This window comes from Diceros bicornis, chromosome 2 (assembly GCF_020826845.1).
Source record: "Diceros bicornis minor isolate mBicDic1 chromosome 2, mDicBic1.mat.cur, whole genome shotgun sequence".
Lineage (NCBI taxonomy): Eukaryota > Metazoa > Chordata > Mammalia > Perissodactyla > Rhinocerotidae > Diceros > Diceros bicornis.
This window is the reverse complement of record NC_080741.1, coordinates 86,473,542-86,492,521: the sequence shown is the minus strand read 5'-3', so window position 1 is coordinate 86,492,521 and position 18,980 is coordinate 86,473,542. Positions and strand designations below refer to the sequence as shown.

General features: G+C 49.2%; 1 protein-coding gene across 2 annotated transcripts in view; it reads left to right on the top strand.

Annotated features, from left to right (window-relative positions):
• The window catches only part of IRAK2 (interleukin 1 receptor associated kinase 2), an 83,689-nt gene that overhangs the window by 16,899 nt on the left and 47,810 nt on the right, over window positions 1–18,980 (top strand). The window contains exons 1-2 of one of the 2 annotated variants that reach the window (XM_058565600.1): window positions 2,009–3,300; window positions 10,610–10,792. In XM_058565600.1, coding sequence (XP_058421583.1) covers window positions 3,207–3,300; window positions 10,610–10,792 — 277 coding nt within the window. In that variant the 5' untranslated portion in view covers window positions 2,009–3,206. Of the gene's footprint in view, window positions 1–2,008; window positions 3,301–10,609; window positions 10,793–18,980 lie in introns of those variants that run through there. The other variant, XM_058565593.1, reaches the window with a different exon arrangement.

Sequence of the window (18,980 nt, the reverse complement as noted above, 5' to 3'; positions counted from 1 at the left end):
AGAAGAGAAAGCAGACCCCTCTGGCACATACCCCAGTGCTGGAAATAAATGTACATTGATAGAAGATTGGCCAAATAAAGTATGGTGCTCCTTGACAAGCCATTAAAAAGGAAGAGGTACATGCTTATTTACTGACATGAAAAGCTATTTATTATGAATTGAAAAAAATTTACAGAAAATTAAATGTTTTTAAAATTTTCATGTTTAAAAAATTAATTTTATAAAGATCTAAAAACATGGGAAAGTATATATTCCAAACTATGAATGGTGGTCCATCAGGGATGAGACTGTGGGAAGGTGTTTATTTTCTCTCCCTCTCTCTCTCTCTCTCTCTGTGAGATAATAGAAAATATATATTGGTCTCTGCCCTCAGTTCCTGGCACAGACCTCCTAAAACACTTGTAAATTCCTACATGATAAGAGCACTAGGAGCGTCTCTTGTTCTAATAAGGGGACTCTAGGTGGGCACCTGAATGGGGGCTGGTCATCAGAAAGACTAAGCCATGATTAGAAGCTTGGAATTTTCAGCCCTGCCCCTTCTCCAGAGAGGGGAGAGAACTGGAAATGGAGTTAATAATTGATAACGCCTATGTGAGGAAGCCTTCATGAAATCCCAACAGTAGGGGGATGGGAGCTTCCAGGTTGGTGAACACATCCACACCGGTGGGGTGATGCACCCCATCTACACGGGGACAGAAGCTCCTGCACTCAGGACCCTCCCAGACCTCGCTCTATATATGTATCTTCATCTCGCTGTTCATCTGTATCATATCCTTTCAAAAACTGATAAATGTAAGTAAGTGTTTCCTTGAGTTCTGTGAACAGTTCTAGCAAATTAACCGAACCCGAGGATGGGGTCATTGGAACCTCCGATTTGTAGCCAAGTTGGCCAGAATTTGTGGGTAACCTGGGGACTGGCTACTTGTGATTGGCATCTGAAATGGGGGTAGGGTTGTGGGACTGAACCCTTAACCTGCAGGATCTGACGTCATCTCCAGGTAGACAGTGTCAGAACTGAGATAAATTGTAGGACACCCAGCCAGCGTCAGAGAGAATTGCTTGTTGTGGGGAAAACCCCTTACACATTTGGTGACCAGAGTGTCAGAAGTACAGAAAGTGTTCTGTGTGCAAGTCAAGGAGCAATACACAGGGGAAGGGAGCACTGGGTTTTTCCCTACATAGGAGGAGGAAAGACTAGGACTGGCTTTTTCCTGAATTCACTCTCTCTCTTTTTTGACAATGATCATGTACTATCAGAAAAACCAATAAAATATTTTTGTTAGAAAAGAAAAACATGTGCAAAGTACATAGAGAAGCTGTATTATTATCACTCCCTCTTCATCAGTCTTCCTTCATGCCCCAGCTTCCTGATGTGACACTGGTTCTCAACTCTGCCTGCACATAATTAGAGTTAGCTGGGAAGCTTTTAAACTGCCAGTGCCTGAGCCCCACCCCAGAATAGCTGAGTCTGGATCTCTGGAGGTAGGGCTGGGCATGCAGTTTTTTAAAGCTCCAAACCACTGATTGTAATTTCAAGGGACTTAAACACGAACAGGTCAAAATGACATAACTATATAACTAATTACATTCAGCCTCAATAACTATTTCTAACTGAGCCTGGTAGGGAGGGTGTCAGCCATAGAAAATAGCTGCTTAGGGGAAGAAATGAACTGTGCAGGATCAGAGGAAATTTTTTGTGGTGAAGCAGAATACTAGAGCAGAAAGAGAACTTCCTTGGGAGTCAGACTTCAGTTGAATCCTGTCACTTGGCCAATTTGACTTGGCCAAGTTACAATTGACTTGAGCCTCAGTTTCCTCATCTGTAGAATGGGAACAATTAACCTGCCTGTGAGGATCCCAGATAATGTATGCTAAATGCCTGGTGCTTGGCAGATGAGTGGCAACTCTATTAATTAACAATAGCAAAGCTGTTACTTTGAAGAACCTATTCTAAAGAATGGGGACCGGGGCCAGCCCCGTGGCACAGCAGTTAAGTGTGCACGCTCTGCTGCTGGTCACCTGGGTTCGGATCCTGGGCGTGCACCGATGCACCACTTGTCAGGCCATGCTGTGGCAGCATCCCATATAAAGTAGAGGAAGATGGGCACGGATGTTAGCCCAGCACCAGTCTTCCTCAGCAAAAAGAGGAGGATTGGCAGGGATGTTAGCTCAGGGCTGATCTTCCTCAGAAAAAAAAAAAAAATGGGGACTAAGTTGTGCAAAAGAATGGGGACCAAGGTTGTGCAAAAGAATGGGGACCAAGATGTGCCCCTAAGATGGCCTGCTCAGGCCCTGAACTACTGAAACCTCCCTGAAGGAGAAAATCCTAGGGGGGAGAAGGAAACTTGCCATGGAGCCCAAGGAGATAGCAGAGGGAGGAGCCGCGGGGCTTGTCTGTCCTGGACCCGCCAAGGCTGAATGCCGCGGTCTGTGGTCCTCAAGCCTCATCAAGGGAAAGAGACCTCCAGGTACTAAGGGAGGGGAGATGCAAAGACATGCTGTGTGCCTGCAGAAGAGGGAGAAGCAGGCCGAGGGCTGTGCAAATAGAGAGAAGGAGAGAAAGAAGAGGACCCTTGTCCTCCTCTGCCCCGGGAGGAGGTGCTTTCCCACTCAGACCACCGCTGGAGTCTCTCTACCTCAAATTCCACCTTCAGCCACTGCTGAAACACCCGACTTCTGAGAAGCAGTCTCAGAACACTGAAACGTGTCCCCCTCCCAGCATCCAGGAGGTGGCCTCGCATAAAAGCAGTCCTTTCCTGGGCTCGGTACTTTGCAGTTTACTCGAGCATTTTGGGTCCATTTAAACTTCGTAGGAATCCTTCAAAGTGGTTGGGGCAGGAACCCAATTTACAAGAGAAAACTGCGAACTAGCACAAGGATAAACAGCCAGACAGTGGAGTCAGAAGGCCTCCTGGGACTGTCGCTGAATTCTCGTGTGACCTTCAACGTGTTCCCGCGTGCCTCTGGGCCTCAGTTTCCCCTCCCAGCTCCGGCCGTTCGGTTTCCCAGCCGCCGGGGTCCCGCCGAGCGGGCAGCGTCGCCCGCGGGGCCGCTGGGGGGCAGTCGCGAGCGCCCGCCCCGCCCACTTCCCCGCGGCCGCCGGCTGGGACGGCCCGCGCGCGCCCGCGCCCGCGGTAGAGGAGCCGAGTGCTCGGCGCGTCGGGGTCGGCCGCCCGCGTGGTGCCCGCGGCCGTCGCAGCCCCGCCATGGCCTGCTACATCTACCAGCTGCCCTCCTGGGTGCTGGACGACCTGTGCCGCAACATGGACACGCTCAGCGAGTGGGACTGGATGCACTTCGGTGAGTGGCGCCCGGGCGACCCCGCCTCTGTCGAAGCGGGTCCTCGCGCGAGGACTTCTGTGTGCCGCCCTCTGGGCCCGCCTCGCGGTGAGCGCTGGCGCGGCCGCTGCCCGCTCGGGACCCCGGTGCCGTCCGTCCTCGGGAAGGTGTTGTGTGATCTGGGAAGGTGTCTCCTGTTAGTCTGTCGCTAAGTAATGACGGGCGGGGCTTGGCTGTTGACGGTGAAGCTTCTGATAAGAGCTATCAGCAATTACCGCGTGCTTACCGTGTGCCAGGCCCTGGTGTCGGCCCTCGACACGGAGTGTCTCATTAAATTCCCATCACAGCCTACAAAGTGCCTGTTTCTCTTACCCCGTCTTACAGATGAGGAAACGGATTTAGAGAGTAGAGTAACTTAACCGCGGGCATGGCGTTGCTAAGTGGCAGGGTGGGATTTGAACCCGGGCATCTGGCTCCGCCAGGACCTTGTAACAGCTTGGTGTGTGGCTGATAATTGGCCGAGAGGGCGTGGCATCTAGGAGGAGGCTGTGCACGTGTAGTTCTCAGGTCCCCAAGCAGAGGTCTGCATTCCAGGCACCACCACCTCCCAGCTGGTGACTTTGGGTGAGTTGCTTAACCTCTCTGAGCCTCAGTTTCTTAATCTGTAAGTTGAAGGTTGTTGTGAGGAATGAAAATTGTATAAAAAGCGGCTGACACTGCTGTGTCAGAGATTCTTGTAAGAAGGAAGTGTTAACAATGATCATTCTTAGTTTTATGTTTTAAGTCAGTGTAACTGGTGCCACTTCATTTTTTAAATAATATCTATATTTTATTTGAAATTTAGATTATGTTATATACCATTTATACAAGAGTATATAATATATATGTACAGTTGAAAGAATAATAGTAAAGTGAACATGTATGTGGTATCCATCCAGTATGAGCAACTGATAACGTGTTGTAACCTTGTGGTTCTCTACTAGGTGCGATTCTGCTCCCTAGAGAACATTTGCCAATGTCTGGAGAGATTTTTGGTTGTCACACCTTGGGGGATGCAGCGGGTGGAGGCCAGGAATGATGCTGAACGTCCTACACTGCCCAGGGCAGCCCTTCCACAAAGAATTATCTGGCCCAAAGTGTCAATAGTGTGGAGGTTCAGAAACCCCATTTTAAACCAGTAGCAAAAATAATACATGCTTCTTGCAAAATACTGTAGGAAACAAACATAGATTAGCTCCAACTCCACTACTCGGGGATAACCTTTCTTATTATTTGGATACCAGTAATAATAATGACAGCGGCAGCTAACATTTATTGTCTTCTTGCTGTGCGCCAGCAGAGATGTTTTGTGCCTTCTAGTCTTTTTTCCCAAACATATTTATATATCTGTATACGTTTTTCAAAAATCATATCATTTTGTACATTATGATAGTCTGCTTTTTTCACTTAAAATATATCACAATTATTTCTCCTTGCCAAGCAATATTCTTTAGCAACATGGATTTAGGTTTTTATTTTCAATGTGTATTTTTATTAACTATTTTTAATGGAAAAAGTAACAAATGCATTATGTTAAATGATGTAAATAATACACTGGAGATAGAGAGGAAGGGAAATATCTTTCCTCTCCCTGGTCCTCAGGGTCCTCTCCCTAGAAGCAGTCACTGATAACACTCAGGGCCCCTCTGAGAAGGTCTGTTACCACCTCAGTTTCTAGACTTCGCTATGTTCCTTTGTTCTGTGATTAAATGTGATTTAACTACTTTGAATGTTTCCTGGGCAGGGGGCAAACTTTGTGTAAGAGACTCGCTCTAGTTTTTTCCATGTTGGCTTCAATTGTGAACATCAGAACAACTTCTGTTCCTAGGATATTAATTTAGAAGGCACACCTATGACTTTTTTTTTAAACAGCTTTATTGAGATATAATTCACATACCATATAATTCACCCATTTAAAGTGTACAATTCAATAGAATTTAGTATATGCAGAGTTGTACATCCATCTCCACAGTCAATCTTAGAACATATTCATTACCCCAAAAAGAAACCCCATACTCCTTAACTGTCACTCCCAACACTCCCACACACACCTCCCATTTTCCTCAGCTTTAGGCATTGCCTATTCTGGACATTTCATATAGATGGAATCATTCAATGTGGTCATTTGTGACTGACTTCTTGCATTTAGCATGTTTTCAGGGTTCTTCCGTGTTGTAGCATGTTATCAGTGCTCAATGTCTTTTTATGACTGAGTAATATTCCATTGTATGGATGTACCATGTTTTATTTATCCTTTCATCGGTTGGTGGACGTTGGGTTCTTTCCACTTGTTGGCTGTTATGAATAATGCTCCTGTGCACATTCGTGTACCAGTTTTTGTGTGGACATAGGTTTTCATTTCCCTTGGGTAGATAACTAGGAGTGGAATTACTGAGTCATGTGGTGACTCTACAATAAACATTTTGAGGAACTGCCAGTTTCCAAAGTGGCTGCACCATTTTACATTCACACCAGCAATATATGAGGGTTCCAGTTTCTCCACATTCTTCCCAACACTTGTTATTGTCTGTGTTTTTGATTGCAGCCATCTGAGCAGGTGTGAAGTGGTAGCTCGTTGTGGTTTTGAGTGGTATTTCCCTAATGACTAATGATGTTGAGCATCTTTTCATGTGCTTATTGGCCCTTTGTACATCCTCTCTGGAGAATACCTCTGCCTTTTTTAGGCACTGGAGACACCAGAATTGCTCAAAGTCCTCAGCGGTTTCCCATTGTGATTTAGGATATAATCTAAACTCCTCACTAGGCCTGCCTGATCTCACACAAGCTGACCCCCACTGACTTCTGACCACCTCTCCTCCCACACCCATTCTTGCTCACCCTGCTCCAGCCACACTGGCCTCCTGGGTCCAGACTCAGGGCCTTTGCACTTGCTGTTTCCTCTGCCTGGGACATTTTCCCCTTGTGTTCCCCATGACTGGTTCTCTAGTCCATATTAGTTTCCTCTTGCAGCCGTAACAAATAACCATAAATTTAATGCCTTAAAAACAGCACAAATTGGGGCCAGCCCCGTGGCGTAGAGGTTAAGTGTGCACACTCCGCTGCTGGTGGCCCGGGTTCGGATCCTGGGTGCGCGCCAATCACCAGTTGTCAGGCCATGCTGTGGCAGGGTCCCATATAAAGTGGAGGAAGATGGGCACGGATGTTAGCCCAGGGCCAGTCTTCCTCAGCAAAAAGAGGAGGAGTGGCAGTTGTTAGCTCAGGGCTGATCTTCCTCACAAAAAAAAAAAAAAAACCAGCACAAATTTATTACGTCACAATTCTGGAGGTCAGAAGTCCTAAAATCAGGATGTTGGCAGGGCTGCATTCTTTCTGGAGGCTCTAGGGGAGAATGCATTTCCTTGCCTTTCCCGGCTTTGGAGGCTGCCTGCATCCTGTGGCTCGTGGTTCCTGCCTCCACTTTCAAAGCCAACTGCGTAGCATCTTCAAATCTTTCTGTCTGACCTCTGCTTCTGTAGTCATATCTTCTCCGAATCTGACACTCCTGCCTCCCCCTTATAAGGACCCTTGTGATTACATTGGGCCCACTCAGATAATCCAGGATAATCTCATCTCCAAACCCTTAACTTAATACCATCTGCAAAGTTCCTTTTGTCATGTGAGGTACCATATTCACAGGTTTTGGGGTTTAGGACACTGACATCTTTTGGGGGTTCTCAGTTCATATGTCACCTAGTTCAGGAGGCCTACCCTGCCCTCTGTTACTCTCTGTCCCATCACTGTATTTTATTTCCTTCATTCCACTTACCATGCTTCGACATTACCTTGTTCCTTATTTGTTGATGCCTGCCTCTCTCTGTAGAATGTAAGCGCCATGAGGGCATGGACCTCACCTGTCTCGTTCACGCCTGTGTTGTCAGAGCCTAGGACAGTGCCTGGCCAGTGGGCAGACATGCAGTGACCACTCGAATGAATGAGGAGCTCAAGGAGGTAGAAGTGGTGAGGATGTGGGCCATGTCCACTTCTCGCCCCACAGAGATGGCTTTGAGCCCAGGGTCAGCCAGCTCTCCATGCTGGGCTGAGGATCGCTGGGCTGGGAGCCAGCCGTGCCCCCTGGTTAGCTGCTCCTTGCCAAGTCACAGCACTCTCTGGTTTCCTCCTCAGCAGAACAAGTGATTGCCATTATCCTTCCAGTCCTAAAGAGTCTGCTTCTGTGAGTCACTTTAGAAAAGACAGTCCCTTGGGGCTGACTGCGGTACTGGGGAGAGGGGCTGGGAGGATCCTTAAAGTGATTCAGAAAATCACACAGCCACAAATATGCACACTCTGTGGATCTGACAGTTGTTGGCAGATAATGTGACTGCCTTCTGTCCATTTCCCTATGATTGCAGCTGCATCCATTTTTCCCTTGGGGGAAAACAGGCTTCTTACAGCTTCACCCACCCCAGGTGTGTTCTGAGGGGCCTGGGGGCAGGGCTTCCTTGGTTTGACCGCTCTCTCTCTCACTCATGCATGCGCCAGCCTTTGTGCATAGCCCCCTGCTTTGTCCCTGCCCAGCTGTGTGACTTCAGTAAGTGACTGCCTCTCTCTGAGCCTTTAGTTTCCTCATCTGTAAAATGGGGATGAGTTGCTGGGAGGCTTAGGGGACAGGCGCACTTTCTCCTTCTCTCAACCAGGGAGGAGTCTGGTTAGTCGAGACAAGGGGCATTTGACCCTAGGGCGGATCATTTCAGGGGGCTGTGCCGTGTCTGCCCCAGAGGGCTTTGAAGACGGGCAAGGTTTTCTACTGCAGCAGGTGAACCCCTGCAGGATTCAGGAACTCAGACCTGGAGGGATAGAAACAGGTTTTCGTAGAGTGTAGATGGCTGAAAATTACACTAACGTTAATATCACATTTACTATGAGCTGAGCACTATTCCAAGTGCTTCTATACGTACAGCTAATCTGATCCTCACAACAACCTCTGAGGCAGGTGCTGTTGTTATCCTTGTTTGCACATGAGGAAACTGAGGCACCGGGAGAGGTGAAGGGCCTTCCCCAAGAACATAGCAAGAAAGTAGCAGAGATAGGATTTGAACCCAGGCCTCAGAATCCCAAGTCTGGGCTCTGAACCACCGTTGTACTGTCCTGCCGACATAAGCATAGAAAAGTCTGGAAGATTAGAATCAGAAGTATACCCAGTGCTTTCCTTGGGGTCTTCAAGTGGGATGCTCGTGGGTGCTTTGATTTCCTCCCATTTTCCAAACATTCTATAATGACCGGGTAGTACTTGTGTTTGTTGAGAAAAGAGCTGTGGACTTAGCAGGGCCCTGGGCAGTGACTCATCACCCCAAGAGCTTTATCCTGTCTTGACCCTGTTTTAAAGGTCTGGTTAAAAGCTCACTGGGCGTGACCTTAAGATTTGTCACTTTCATGGAGCTAAAATGTCCAAACTGCAAGGCATCTCAGAGTTGATTTCCTATTTTCTTGCATTGCCTGTGGGGAAAGTGCAGCCCACGGAGGGGGAGGGCGGAGGCGGAGTTTCCGCTGCTGGGAGCACCAGGGCAGGCTGGGCTTCTCTCGTTCCCATTACGTCATGCTGCCTCCTGAGAGTGAGAGTGGGAGGTGTGCCCCTGAAGGACAGGTTCGTGTGCAGGGAAGGGGCTGGGGGAAGTGTTCCTCTTCCCTCTGCTCCTTTCTCTCTGCTGCTGGAAGCGGCCCCTGACCCTGATGACATCACTTCCCACTGACCAGGAGTCTGGCCTGGGGTTTCCAGTGACTAAAGCTGCAACTCGAGAACTTTCCATCCCTATCCGGCACTTCTCCCCGCAGGAGGCTGTCACAACCTTCCCCATTCCTCCCGAGGGGAGGGGATTATGCAACGTGATCACGCCACTCCCTGGCCCTAAGGTTGTCCACGGTGTCTCCCATGTGGACTCTCAGGATCAAGTACAAACCCCGCAGCCTGGTGTTCAAGGCCCCTTGTCGTGTGGTCCTGGGCTTCATCTCTTGCCTCCCCTTCCCCACTCAGTTCGCTTATGTTTGTATTTTCGAACACAAAAGCTCCATGAGCTTCTGGCTGACTCATCACAGTATCTCTAGAGCTTGTCACAGACCTGGAACACAGTAGTGCTCACTAATATTTTGTTGAATGAATGAAGGAATGGCTTGATGCTTACATGGATTCCTGCTCCATGATTTCTGAAATCCTGGAACTGAAGCGTGATTATTTTATTCCTAGTTAAAAAAAAAAAAATGCCCCCTTCACTTTAGTAAACTCAGTGGAGTACTATGTGACCATGCAAAATGCCATTTATGAAGAGCTTCTAGCCACTTGGGAAATGCCTATGGGGTCATGTTGATAGAAAAAGCAGGGTGCACGATCTTACTTGCAGTCTGGCAGCAGCTGCATCCAGAACCACCCCTGTGTGTGTGTGTTGAGGGGTAGTTTTGGAAAGGGAAAGTACTCAAGTAGGGCATGTGTAACTTGTTTTATTAGTTTTTTCCCTTGCATATTCCAAGTTTTCTTTCAGGAACAACCATTTTATAATAAAAACTGTAAAAGGAATGCATTATTTTTAGTATTGCCAACTATAGCCCTCTGCAAATTTTGTACAGTGCTTCAGAGTTGGCAAAGTGCTATTAGATCTGTGGGCTCTCTTGACCCTTATAACAGTTCTGTGAGGATGGTGGGCTGTGGGTTCATTCATTCATTCATTCATTGAGTTCCCCCTACCAGGGGACTTAGGAGTGAGGAGAATGAGACGCCCAGCGCAAAATTTAAGGAGACGCCTACTCACCAGCTGCTGCGAGTGCAGGATCAGCCCTGAGCGATCACCTCCTCAAATTTCCCCCCGGGGTGCCTCCCTTGCCTCACTCTGGTCCTGCCCCTCCTCTGTGCCAGACACTGTTCTTGGTTCTGGGGATCTAATAGTGGGTGGGACGGATAGAAGTCCCTGCCCACACAGGGCTTCTATTCCAGAAGGGCAGGCAGGCAGAGTTCTATTAGCCCCGTTACCGTCGAGGAGACGGGGGCTCCCAGTGGTGAGGCGACTTGCCTGCGGCACACGAGCAGCTGGACCTCAAGGCCCCAACCCTCTTGTCTGGTGGTCTTGGCGTCCTGTGTGGCGGCGAAGTTGAGCTTTACGGTCAAGGGTTAATGTGCCAGTCCCTGGGGTATTGAATGGAGTCAGCCTTGTAGCTTGGGCTGCCTGTGGACCCCAGCTAATGGAATTTCCGGTATGCTGGGGGCAGGTGGGGAAGATGTTGTGGATGAAGCCCGGCTAGCGAGGTGACCCTCTCGCGGAGGGACCGCCTTTCCGACTCTAAGCAGATGCTCTCCCTCGCCCTCCAGCCTCCTACGTGGTCACAGACCTGACCCAGCTGCGGAAGATCAAGTCGATGGAGCGGGTGCAGGGCGTGAGCATCACCCGGGAGCTGCTGTGGTGGTGGGGGATGCGGCAGGCCACCGTCCAGCAGCTGGTGGACCTCCTGTGCCGCCTGGAGCTCTACCGCGCCGCCCAGATCATCCTGAACTGTGAGTAACCAAGAGCGCCCCTCGTGGCCGGCCCCCCGGCGTGTTTCAGCACGAGCCGCACTCTCCGGCCTTAAAATCGTTTTTAATCTTTGTTTTGTTTTGTTTTGTTTGTTGTTGTTGTTGTTGTTTTGTGAGGAAGATTAGCCCTGAGCTAACATATGTCGCCAATCCTCCTCTGTTTGCTGAGGAAGACTGGCCCTGGGCTAACATCCGTGCCCATCTTCTTCCGCTTTATATGGGACGCCGCCACAGCATGGCTTGGCAAGCGGTGCATAGGTCCGCTCCTGGGATCCAAACCTGCGAACCCTGGGCCACTGATGCAGAGAGTGCACACTTAACCACTACGCCACCAGGCCAGTCCCATAATCTTTTTTAATCTTAAAAAAAATTTGAATGAAAGAGTTGACCATCCAACTAAGAAATTAGTAACAGCACCTCCAGGGAGAGGAATTGGGTGGCCAGGGAACAAGGTGTTGGATAGAGACTTCACCATAAGTCCTTTTGTACCTTTTTAATTTTGGTTCTCTATCCTAAAAATACATAAATTATAATTAAAAAAAGTAGCTATAACAAAAATTCAAAAAAGTCTACAGTAAAAATGATTTACTTCCTCATTCTACTTCCCAGTTTTACATCCCAAGAAATAACCACTATTAACAACTGCTTGTCTGTCTTACTAGAAATTTCCTATGCGTGGCCAAGCGTGTAGATGTATCTAAACTCCTTTTTAGTACAGAGAGTAGCACACTGTGCACTCGGTTGTGGACTTTTTCCCTCCTGGCAATCAGTCTCACAGGCTGCTTCTCCTTGGCACAGTCTTTTCACAGCTGCGTTGCATTCCTTTGACAGACGCACTGTGATTTATTTGCCGCATCCCCACTTATCGGTGTTGCGGTTGCTCCTAGCAGTTTTCTCTTGTATACAGGGTCGTGACAATGCCCTATGACATACGTGCCCTGTTTGCACACGTGTGGGTCTAGCTGTAGGATGACTTTCCAGCGCTGGAATGGCTGGGTTGAAAGTTTGTGTGTTTTAAGTTTTGGTTGATGTTGATATCAATATTACCAAATTACCCTCCTACGAGAGAATTCGATCATGGTGGGAATGTATTTAGCAGGTAATAATACCTCCCTGCCTTGAAGGGTGGCTTTTGAAGAAGTGGAATACGTCACGTGCCTGGTGTTCAGACGGTGCTCAGCAGAAGGCACAGGGGTGAGGGGGCTGGTTACCCCCCCCCAGGTCCCCCACCCCTCCTCACGTCCCCACAGAGACCCCTCAGTGTGGGGCAGTGAGCTAGTCTTTTAACCGGTACTTACTGAGCACCTGCCCAGTGCCTGGGGCTGTCCCAGGTTCTGGAATACAGTGGATGCTCTGGAATACAGAGAATACTCTGCCCTCGTGGAGAGCATAGTCTTACGGGGAGACAGTCAGTAGACAGGAAAACAAGTACAAATAACGGGATGGAGTGACCAGGTAGGGGAGCCTCCTAGAACACGGTGGTCAAGGAAGCCCAGTCTGAGGAGGGGACATTGGAGGAACGGAAAGAAGACTTGGGGTAAGAGAGCCCAGGGGAGAGGGAACAGCATGTGCAAAGGCCCTGAAGAGCCCACAGTGTTGAAGGCACTAGTAGAGAACTGGTGGGGGAGGTAGAGAGCAGGGCATTCAGGGCCCCAGAGGCCTGCAGAAGGCCCTGTGCGGGCCTGGAGCTGTCCTCTCTGGGTTTCCTGAGCTGGGAATAACCTGGCTGAACCAACAGACCCAGGTATAGCACCTGCCTGACTGTACCTTAGGCCTTCCATAATCAGGGAGGGCTTCCAGGAGGAGAGGTGGTGGGATCCAGAGCAAGGAACTAAGGGATGGGGGCTTAGAGACTTCCACCCTCAGAGATAAATCAGGACAGCAGGGGACATTGGGGTGGCCCTGCAGGGGGTGTGGATCTAGAGCTGCAGCCCAGCTGGGCATTCAGGGGCAGCATGGGGGCAGACCACACTGGGCGCAGGAGGCCAGTGGGGCAGCAGGACCATCTCCTGCCCTTCAGCCACCTACTGGCTCTCCAAGACTTAGGGTGCCTGGGGACACAGGGCTCTCGACACCAGGTCTCATTGGATAAAGGAGAGTTCCTCTGGTGGCAGGGTTCCCGTCTGGGGGCGGGTCGTGGTGAAGATCCTGCTCACGGTGGGAGTGACACGCCAGCGTGAGACTCCAGCTGGCTCCACACAGGGCTGACCTCCCGGCCCCCAACGGTGTGTTCTGTAAATCAAGAGTGGGCACATCTCAAGACGTCTGCCGTCTCCACCCGCGCCTGGCCAGCCTCCCCAGGCCCACCGTCCTCCTCAGACGGCTGGGGGCTGGTCTGTTCAGCCCCGAGCCTCCCCGTTCCTTTGGAGCCACCTGAAATCCCTCCCGGCCCCGCCAGCCCTTCTGTCCTGAGAGGGCTCCGCCTAGTGCTGTCAGACAGCACCCTCCCCGAGCATCCCCCGCCAGGGCCAGGTCCTCTTCTGCTCAGCCGGAGGCGCGGGCGGTTTACAGTGAGGTGGAGGCCGCAGGCCTGCGTTTCCGCGAGGCTCAGCCCTGGCTTGTGTGACCTGGGCAGGTCCCCTCCTTTCCCTGGGCCTCAGTCCCTGCCCTTGTCCAGTGGGGGCGGCTGCATGACATCTGTGCCTCGTGCTCTAAGCACAGAGCCTCCTCTGGACACTCGTGGGCTGTGGCCCCCACTGTCGCTCGGCCCGCGTGGCGTTTCGCTCAGTTGGCGTGACCGCTGCCTGCCCTGTTTCCCTGTGTGGACCCGGCTCTGGCTTCTCTGCGTGCCCAGAGCCTGGCACATGGTAGACGCTGAGAAACGATCATTGAGTGACTGTGCCCTCCAATATTTTTCACGTTTTGAGAGAATTAATGATGAACTCTTAATGGGTTCACAAAGAGGCAAGGAGGGGCGGGGGAAAGGCCACTGGGTGAAGTGCAGTCAGAATCGAGGGCCGGGCTCCGGCCCAGTCCCCTCAGGAGGGGGCGCAGCGCAGGGTCCACGCCGGGCCCCGGCTCTGTCCTCTGTCCTCGCGGAGCGCGGAGATGCTGTGGTGTCCTGAGCCTGAAAGCGGAGAAGCACGGGGGATTGAGACACAGGCCTCCCGGTGGACACACCAGCTTGCCATTGACGTCAGAACCTGGCTGCTGACTAATCTCAGAATGTTCTTAACAATTTGAGGTCACAAACGATACAGTGCCAGACTTCAAGAAGCACAGTCATCACAGCGGGACACTTTGTGGTGAGCTAACACTGACCGGGCAGTTTTGACGTGCCAGGTGCCGAGCTGCGTGCTTGGCTCCTCTCAACAGCCCCTCAAGGTGCGTGCTGCCAGGAGCCCCTTTTCCATCTGAGGAAACTGAGGCCAAGAGTGGCTAAGTGACTTCCCCAAGGGCATAGGTCTGGTCACGGGTGGAGGGGGAGGTCACACCAGCCTCTTCTGGATCCAGAGCCCTCATTCTTGGCTTTTCTCCTGGGAACTTCACTGAAGGCAGTGTTTGGGCTTACAGGAAACTGGTGTTTTCTCCATCAGCCTCTCTTCTGCCTCGAACTTGGCTCGGATCCCTGGTTTCCGGGTCCAGCAGCCTTGGACCTCTCAGGGCAATGAGAGGCTGCCTTTGTTCCCCAAACCTCTTTTCTCTTCCCCTTAGCCCTGCTGATTAAAATTGCCTGAGGAAGAGAGATTAAAGCCTGTTTCCACATCCACAAATCCCCTGGCTCTTCTTTTGTTTGCAGAGTCTGGTTGTGGTTTTTTTTTTTTGTTGGTGGTGCTTTTTGAGGAAGATTGGCCCTAAACTAACATCTGTTGCCAATCTTCCTCCGTTTTTTTTTTCCTTTTTTCTCCCTAAAGCCCCAGCAGATGGTTGTATGTCACAGTTGTACATCCTTCTAGTTGCTTTTTGTGGGATGCCGCCTCGGCGTGGGTTGATGAGCAGTGCGTAGGTCCACGCCCAGGACCTGAACCCGAGAACCCTGGGCCACCAAAGCCGAACACTCGAACGTAACCGCCACGCCTCTGGACCCGCTCGTGGTTGTGTTTTTACTATTGCTTTGAGTCCTCAAGACACTTCCCCTTTCTGTATCTTGTTGTTTTTTCACTAGGAAAAAAAAGGTGCTATAAATCTCTGTTGCTTTTAGAGGTGGGTATAGAGGGCTTGTGTGAAGCGGTTTAATTTTCTGTATTCCACCTGGTCAAATTCCCTTCCCTAATTGTAACGTTAGTTAAACCTTATTTTGCATTTACTTGCTGAAGATTGTTTATGAACTTGCTCAGCTGCCTCCAGCAGTTTGAGAACCTCACTTCTGCCCACCACTTCTTAAAGGGCTTTACGAATAGGTTTGAATAAAACAGTCCTTGAAAACCACACACACCAAAAGTCCTAGATATAAAGTGGCTTCCTCAGAGACTCATGTCTCCAGGTAATACATTTGTATTTAACACAGGCCTTCTTTTTTTTGTTTGTGAGGAGATCAGCCCTGTGCTAACATCTGCCAATCCTCCTCTTTTTTCGCCGAAGAAGACTGGCCCTGGGCTAACATCTGTGCCCATCTTCCTCTACTTTATATGGGTTGCCGCCACAGCATGGCTTTCCAAGCAGTGCATCGGTGCACGCCTGGGATCCGAACCAGCGAACCCTGGGCCACCGCAGTGGAACGCGCGCACTTAACCACTTGCGCCACCGGGCTGACCCCTAACACAGGTCTTCTGAAGGTTGTGCCTGAGCTGAAAGGCAGTGTGTGGGATCCACTGCCGTGTTGTGTGTGTGTCCAGTCTCTTGAAGTCATGTACTATGGGTGGCTGCTGGTCCGACTGTGTAAAGAGCTGAGTCTATGGGTCTCTGTTTCCTGATGTTTTTCTCAGCTTGAATTGCCAAGACCATTGTTATTCAATTTGTCAAACATTGAATGTTATAAGAATTAGAATAAATTAGTACAGAAGGCTTACTACCCAACTACCCGTTCCTTCCTTTGGCAAATCTGCTTGGTAGCGTCAACTCCTTTTTACTCTTTTAGCCATTTCTTGGTAGTCTCCTGTATTAGCATTCCAGGTTCACTGCTGTTACTAAGGGCAGACTACAGTGACTTAAGTAAGACAGACGTTTATTTCTCTCTCCTGTGACAGTCCAGGCTACCCAGGGCTGAAAGAGCAGCTCCGTGTGTCAAGGATCATTTCATCGCTCTGCTGTCTTGGACACCTGGCTGCCAACGGAGACGGCTCCTCTGTGCCTCCAAATGCACATTCCAGCCAGCAAGAAGGGCGTGCCCTGGAAGCTGCACACCTAGCTTCTTTTCACGACCCCGTTGGCCAAGACCTAGTCATGTGATCACAGCTAGCTGCAAAGAAGGCTGGGAAATGTAATCTTTATCTGGGTTGACCTTAAACAAAAAGACAGGCAGTTATTTCTTCAGCAAAAATGCATTTATTCAGGATCAATAAAGAATTTCAATTCGGGATCTGCAACTATGGTGAGCCACATGCAAATTCTGAACAATAAGGGGAGAAGAAACTCTTTTCTACAGGGGAAGTAGTTGGGAGAGCTACTGTAAACAAAGAGTCTTTTGGAGGAATGGCGAGTTGGAAGTATAGTGGCTTTTCGTTGGCCGAGCTCTTGCTGAGCAAGAAGTCTTTCTTCTTCCTCTTGGGCTCTACAGTTGTACGGCGTGAGAGCTCCCACTTCTGGCCTCCCAGATCCATTTTAAGTGGATTTCTGTTTATTAATTTTCATATTTTCCCCTTTTGATCAAGATCTTTCTGTGAAAGCATCACTGATAGAGTCAGGTTTTTCCAGTTTCATTGGTCTTTTGTCCCTTGATGTCTAGAAGGACCTTTCCTGTGTGTCGTGTCCCATGTTGGAGGGAAAGTGCAGATTGGAAACCTATCGAAGCCACATTTGAGTAACAAGGAGGGATAGGAGGTAGAACTCTTAGGCATTTTTCTTTTCTAAAGTGCACATGTTATCAAGATCATAGGCGTTGGAGATCATCTGAAGCATTATGTCATCATCAAAGGTTTGACAGACAAACTTCCAACAGGCCTGGTCCAGACATCTTGGCAAAGCTGTCTCCTCAGCTGTCGTCTGCTTCAATTCTGAGAAATCTTTACTTTTAGGTCACCCGATGATGTGCAGGTCTAGTCAGGGTTTGGTGCTTTCTTTCGGTGTGTCATGTGCATCCAAAGGTCTGTTTCGTGGAGTTTTGCAGCACAATGGTTAGTTAGCAGTACCTGAGGGGGCCTTTCCAGTGAGGTTGAAGAGAGTGCTTCTGGAGGTGTCTTTACCAGTAGATGAAATCTCTGGGTTGCAAGATGTGATGCTTAGGGTCTTTGTCTCCCTGGAATGTGCTGTGAAAATATTGCTCTACCAGAAGGTGGTTATTTTTAGTATAAGTGGTCAGGCCTTTGCAATATAGGAGTATATCTCCATTTATCAGCTGTGCATCAAAAGAGGCAGGAACCAAGTACATTGGGCAACCTGTGACTATCTCAAAGGGTGAGAGTTTATGAGTTCCAAAAGAGGTGGATCTGAGATTTAGAAGGACCGATGGCAATGCTTTTGGCCAAGGTATTTGGAGGGTCTCTACAAATTTTGTCAGTTGAGTCTCAATAATGCCGTTAGTGCATTTGACTAAACCAGAAGATTGAAGGTGCCAAGTGCAGTGAGTGTTGTGAAACCGGCCAAGCAGTGCAGACTTGTTGAAATACCTGACCAGTAAAATGGATTCTTCGAGCGCTGTGAAGTTTGAGAGGAGTTCCCCAGGTAGGGATAATCTTTCCCAAAAGGACGTTAGCCACAGAAGAGGCAGTAGCCAGTCTGCAAGGGAAGGCTTCTGTCCAGTGAGAAAACATACAGACCATGGCTAAAACATATTTAGATCTGTGAGATGGAGGAAGTTGTGTGAGATTCATTTAGCAAACCTCAGATGGTCCATTAGGCATTTAAAATGTCCGGGAGCAGTACGAACAGGGTTGCCTGGGTTGTATTTTTGACAAGTGGGATAAGCAAGGTAGGCACTTTTTACATCCTTGTTAATATTTCTCCTCCAATATTGATTCATGAATGGTATCACTTTGTCAGGAGACCAGTGGTTAAATGCAGGTACAATGGTTAGGAGTGGGATTTTAGAGTCTCTGGTAGGACTGGGTTGTTATATGGCCCAAACCAGAGCTTTCTCTTTTTATCAAATCAACAACTGTTGAATTTCCACTCTTGTTTTTCCTTTTCTGAGGCCAATCGTTGGGCTTCTCTAGCCACTTTTTCTAACATATAATTTGGGGAAATATCCCTTTGAGCCATGACAGAGGTTTAGCTGCTGTTGGTTCCTTTAAGGGCAGTGTTCCTTGTGGAAGTGCCAGCAAATGACTTCCCTTAACTTCCAGAGAGTCAAGTTTAGAATGCCCTGGGGTCTTCATAATAGCTAAAGCAGCAGGTAAAAGTATAGCATCCAATAATTCCTGAACATAGGGGTCATTTTTAATTTTATTTCCACTGAATTAAGGAAGCCACATTGATTCCACAACGTTCCAAAATTATGAGCTACTCGGGAAGCGTATCTAATGTCAGTATAAATATTGGCAGTTTTGCCCTTGGCTAAAGTACAAGCCCGTGTAAGAGTGTATAATTCAGCCTGTTGGGCCAAAGTAGCCATAGGTAAAGGTGCTGCCTCAATGGTATTAAAAGGAGTTGCAATAGCACACCCAGCACAGTGTTTGCCATTGTCATCTGTCATCAGGGAACCATGACGAGTCGGCATTCCTCAGAGGAGTTTCCTGCAGATTGTCACGAGGGGTCAGGAGGTGATGCATCAGTGTTAAACAGTCGGCAGGAGCTTCATTGGTAACAGAGGGGAGAAGAGTGGCAGGGTTAAGCTTATTACAGCGTGAAAAGTTAAGTGAGGAGCAGTTAACGCCAGGATTTCGTAGGAGGTGAGGCAGCTGGCTGAAATTTGTTGAGTGTGATGGGAATGCAGGGGAGCTTCTACTACATGAGGTACAGAGATGGTTAAAGGGGATCCCACAGCAGTTTTCCCAATGGCCTTAACCAAAAGTGCAGTGGCAGTGATGGCTCTAAGGCAAGGGGGTGTCCCCGTGCCACAGGGTCCAGTTGCTGCCTGTAATACCCTGGGACGATGGTGGTCCCCATGTTTTTGGGTAAGGATCCCAAGGGCATT